This window comes from Eutrigla gurnardus (assembly GCF_963514095.1).
Source record: "Eutrigla gurnardus genome assembly, chromosome: 1".
Classification (NCBI taxonomy): Eukaryota; Metazoa; Chordata; class Actinopteri; order Perciformes; family Triglidae; genus Eutrigla; species Eutrigla gurnardus.
This window is the reverse complement of record NC_139915.1, coordinates 9,563,201-9,568,802: the sequence shown is the minus strand read 5'-3', so window position 1 is coordinate 9,568,802 and position 5,602 is coordinate 9,563,201. Positions and strand designations below refer to the sequence as shown.

The 5,602-nt window shown below is 39.4% G+C and overlaps 1 protein-coding gene across 1 annotated transcript; it reads right to left on the bottom strand.

Annotated features, from left to right (window-relative positions):
* Window positions 1-897: 897 nt before the first annotated feature.
* hp (haptoglobin) lies at window positions 898-5,602 on the bottom strand. The gene is made up of 4 exons (XM_084006423.1): window positions 5,468-5,602; window positions 5,078-5,151; window positions 2,094-2,365; window positions 898-1,857 (listed from the first exon to the last, which is right to left on the bottom strand). Exons 1-4 carry the CDS (start codon window positions 5,488-5,490, stop codon window positions 1,294-1,296), a joined length of 933 nt encoding a protein of 310 aa, XP_083862549.1. The 5' UTR covers window positions 5,491-5,602; the 3' UTR covers window positions 898-1,293.

Sequence of the window (5,602 nt, the reverse complement as noted above, 5' to 3'; positions counted from 1 at the left end):
GAATCTTTATGGCAAAAATGAACAAAGTCAAAGAACATATTTGTGCAGACCCACCCCCTCTACCTGAGCTTGTATATCCTTAAATCTGAGACCCAGAGTAATAACACCAGTCATCTCAGCCTTGCACTTTGATGTTTCCCCCCTGTCCCTCTTATCTTTGTCTCCCATGTTGCATTGGCAGGACAGGCAGCTGTCATCCCCCCACTTTTCAAATGCAGAGAAAAGCTTTTGTGTCCAATCTATGGCAGAGTGGACACATCTGTCAGACCAAAATATCTTTCAAGTCCCACTGCTTCTGGTGGGGAGAAAGAAACATCTGCGGGCAACACGTGAAAACATCAGATTCTGACTTGTGTGTCTATCGTTGTTTTAACTTTAACTGCACATGAACCGTTGAAGTTCTTTTTCAGAGTTTACTGTCCGACTGGTTGCAGCAGTTCACCTTTAACTCAAAAAAGGGATCCAAAGTAAATTACATAATATTTACTGAAGATTATGCAAGAAGGTCTCCCGTGTCAAAGCCAATTTTGTTGACCCATTCAAACACCCACCCCAACATCTCACTTTAGTGCACTAAATTAGGTAATAATGCAATTTTAAAAAATGTACAAAAGATATAGCTTTGAAAAGTACAGAAATTAGGAAGGATAATGTAAATCTCACAGATGTTAATGGCACTTGTTCTTTTCTTTTTTGTTGTTGTTTGCATTTGTTAATGGTGAAGAACCGTGGTAGGATTTAACAAGCCTAGGCTTATTCCTATCCCTTTTCGAACGAGTGAGTCTAATATGTATTATGTTGAAATTGACTTAATATTTTATTTTTATATATATATTTTCCATTAGTTTTTTTCTTATCGTTCAAAAGAAAAAAAGAAAGAAAGAAAGAAAGAAAGAAAGAAAGAAAGAAAGTTTTATAGTAAAAAAAAACACACACAGGCTGTCACAGAGAGGTTAGAGAGGCAGTGATCATTTAAAGTGAGGATAATAAAAAAAACACTTTGTTTCTTGGTCCTAGTTGTGGAAAGAATGGAAAAGGTCACTGGCTCAATAACAATGTCACATTACTTCCTCCTTTAAAAGACAAGTGTTTCATGTTTGGCCATTTGCTGAAATGACTGATGTGATGACATTGTTCTTCAGAAGATCCATTTGTCTGTTTGTTTGTTTCAATAGAGGATTTACACAACATTAAGTTACAGAACACAGCAGTGATTACCTTACACGTATTTAATACAATTCACTGCATTACAATCATTTCTTCACAAATATCAAAAGAATGGAGCCTGACGCTCTAAGACTGCCATGAGTACATCTTAGACATCGCATCACAGCGCAGCACACGCGATCTATCTGTATCTCCTCTGATGACACTGTGGATCCAGGGCAAGTACGAGGAAACCTTCATATAGACTCCGTACTTGTAGGTCTGGCAGGCCCTGTCGTAGGAAAGGATCCCTGCAACATAGACTTCCCCAGATTCAGCGTCTATGACAGCCAGAGCGCTTCCTGCATCACCAAGACACACGTTTTCCTGATACTTGGTGGGTCCGGTGCAGAGCATGGTGTCGTCCACAGCCGGTGTGAATGACATACGTTCATATTCTGCCTTACATTCAGAGTGATTGGCCAGGGGCAGCAGGAGGTATTTAAGTGATTTGGCAGGGGTTAGATAGACCCCCCAGCCCCAGCTGCTTATGACCCCTGACCCCCCAACGGTGTCTGCCAGGTCCTGGCCTCTCTGTGGCAGGGGGATGGGGGTCACTTTATCACTCATAACCACGGGCTCCTTCAGCTGGATGAGAGCCAGGTCGTTGTCCCAATCAGATCGGCTCTGGAAGCTTGGATGGAGAACAACCTCTCGTAGAGAAAGGCAGAGTATAAGACAGGATGGCCGATTACTTGGACTACTTGGTCTTTACAGCAATACAAATACCATTCTTAATAAAACATGTCTGGTGATATTGTATTGTAGTATGTGTTAGTTTGTCTCTCAGTACTTTCCACCCACCCACTAATGAAGAACAACGTGCGTTTGTCCATACTCGCAGAGGTAAAGGTTTGTGTTTCACATCAAATGATTTTCTTGCTCACCTTCTCCACTGCAACCTCTGTGGAGGTATTAGCTTCTGCCAGTTCAGTGATTCCCAAGTACACTTTAGGAATCACAGGATCCTTTCCCTGGATGTCCGCTTGACTCTTCCTGATAAACAGGTTCCTGCCGGCTGTCAAAATCCAGCGGTCGGAGATAAGAGCGCCGCTAGCGTTACCTCCGTCCACCACACCGTCAGTGATGTAGACCATGGCCTGCCAGGGGACATGAGGAGCCAGGCTGCCCCCAACCATTCTCTTGGAACGGAGTGAGGCTGGGGAATAAATACAGACATATCTATTTATCATTTATTTCCTCTATCTATATACTGTTTTGTTTTTGGGGATTTTCTGATTTCTGTTAATGTAATATGTAAATGATCTCATGTCAACACAAGAAGGCTTTTGAGGCCATTGGTCACATTACATTGTTAAATACAATGTGTTTCCTGAGTTTTGATTATCCGGCTTACTGCTGTTCTTACTGCTTTCTGGTAAAACATTTTTTGCTGGTGGTGGTTTCAAGTCAAGTCCCCAAATAAGGGTTTCCCATAAGGATGAATATTAAGGCTCCTCTTTTCTCTCTGATGATTTTTAATTAAACGCTAATTCTGAACGTTAAAAAGACAACTTGTATGTATTTCACAAAAGCACCAACCTTTGATGTTCCTTGAAAATACAGTTTGCGTCTGCTTTAATTAGTTTGTCTTCTCAAATTTCAAAGACTCCTAAAGCTTAACCAACTAATTACTTTCCAATATGTCTGTTTTGAGCTCAGATATTATTAATGCTTTGTCAGTTTGAGTCGTTTATCTTTGCGTTTAAAACTGTTGACAGCATTTGTGTTCTAGCCTGTTTTCCCTGTAGAAAAAAACATACTGAATAAATCATGATCTCCTTAACCCCAATCTTTATCATGTTGTAGCGCATGCACTGCATAAAAAGCACATTGTTATCACTTCCAGAGATCTGCTATTATGCAGAGTTCTGTTGTCTGGGTGTGATGCTTTCATGAAGGGTTCCCTCCAGAAACAGTGGCCTCTAATTTATTCATCATGGAGCATAGAAGAAAATCCATCCACTGGCTGTGCTTTTATCCACAAGTCTGTCGCTAAAATAACCACGAAAACTGGTTAAAGTGTTCGTCTCTTCAGCGTGATGCAACACGCTTACAGATGTCTCCATTCTGCACCGTTAAAACGATCCGTTCATGATCATTAACAGTGTTGTTCTTCTGCATCCCGACAGGGTTTATTTACCAAGAGTTATTTCTGCTGTGCTGTTTCATCTTATCATGTATTCAGCACAACAAAATATGTCTTACAAGTACAATTAAATGAATGAGTAACTAATTACTTTGACGCATCACAGAGACTGTATGAATATGAAATATAAATACGGTTAAAAAATTCCATTACATTTAATGTTTTCTTTCTGTAATTGTTATGGAAATATGTATGAGTTGAAGCAAGGAGACCTCTGGAGATAGTAGATGTCTTATGCAGAAATATATATTCATGCCCGATGATCATTGTGAGGATCAAGGTTTGAGAAGTACAACAGCTACAAACTCAACAGTGCCTCCTGTCCTTCCTCGGGAAGCATAAAGGCCTAAGTTATCTTGAGGAAGCTGCCACGGAGTATGTATTACGTAGGTTAAGGGTAAGAACTTTGTGTTCAGCCCTGAGAGACACGCTAGTGTTTTGTTTGTGACCTTGCCTTCTCTGGAGAAGCAGACGCTTAATAACTTAGATTAAATGTGAATCTATTCATAAAATGACATTTATTAATCTTATACTGAGAGAATCAGGCAAAGAGAAAATTCCCTCACACTCATTACTTTCTTCTTTTCTTCTCTTTATCAGCAAATGTTTTTCCAACATGCCTCCAGTCATTTTAGTCACATCTCTAACTGGTCCCTGACCCCTGGGTTTATTTGTTTTTTTTAAAAAAGGGCTGCTTGGAGAGAGGCAGAGAAACAGGCAATTTCCTGTCAGATACTGTAGCTGTGTAGCCAAATGAAGGACACTATCTGAAATGAGCTGTAATAGCCCAGCCCTCAGATCCTGCAGGGACGCCCACGTCATGCCATGCAGGAGTTATCCATCTGAACAGCAGCCGTCGAGGAGCTATCAGTATGAAAGCGTAGCTTCAGAGAACTGGAGCCTGTGGTCGCATGGACTCATTGGAATCTGTTCTGAAATGAAAGGCTGCTGTTTGGATCTCTGGATGAGTCATCATGGACACATGTGGGGTTATGTATTCTGATGATAGACGTGACCCCAGCTTAAAAGTCTTATAGTGTAGGATGTGTTTATGTAGAAGCCACGATTACCTGTTTAACCTCAGAGGCTGCTATAAATTGAGTTACCAGGTAAAAGACCAAATAGTAGCCACTTTGCCAATGATGGTCTGTCGGTCGGCCCGTTGGTCCACCACTTTGATCCAGTCTGAAATATCTCTATGATGGATTTCCACGAAGTCTGGTACAGATACCTATGAATCACTGACAATAAATCTGATTCCCTGAAGCGTTCTCCTGACTTTTCCTCTAGCGCCATCATCAGATATAATGTTCCACTTAGTCCATTACTTTCTGTTTATAAATGTGGAAATGCCAGATCATTTTTATTTATTTACAACCTCCGAGATTCTTATATTTATCTCAAGGTTTTCTCTTAAATACTTGACTGATTATTTTATCTAATTTTATTTAACTTTATTCCTGATTTGATTGTACTGCATCGTAACTTAATTATTGAAAAGGCACTAAAAAGAGTTAAACAAACTTCAATTATAAAGAAGCAATATAAGAATTTATATATCATTTAATAAAAATGAAACATGACATTTTATGAAAATCAATGACTTTTTTCCGACCAGCAAATATTATATTGCATTTTTAAATAAATGGTTATATTGATGTAAAAACTAGAAATAGTTTTTTAATAAGACACTGTGTTTATCTGTGTTTGTTGGCATGTTACCTGGTCCTTTCATGCCTTCTTTGGTTTGAGCTGAAGAGACCCACACAGCCGACAGCAACACAGTCAGAGAAAACCTTCAAACAACAACAGATTCACACAATGAACATCACGGCTTCTTGCCCATTTAAAGATTAAGAATGACAAATTGCAATTAAATTGGATATTCAGAGGATTAAGCATTTGATTTACTGGCGCTGACAAATACTTTCTGTATAATAATTGGAATAGTAAACCAAGCAAGATAGCAATTTAAAAGAAGTTACAGAGTGTAACCTCTAGTCCGAGATTGTAAAACAAGGGATGTTTTTATCTCAAGCATATAAGATTTGGTACAGAGGAAGAGAGATTTATATTCAGATGTATTCAGAGAAATACAATATTTTAGCTTACCACATTTTGTTGATAATATTCATCTTCTGCAGCGATGGCTACAATGTCTCCTTCTTGAGTGTGCATTTTACAGCGTGGGGCAAATATACCTGCTGAGATACTGAGCGCTTGCCAGGAAAAGTACAAAGTCCAGGA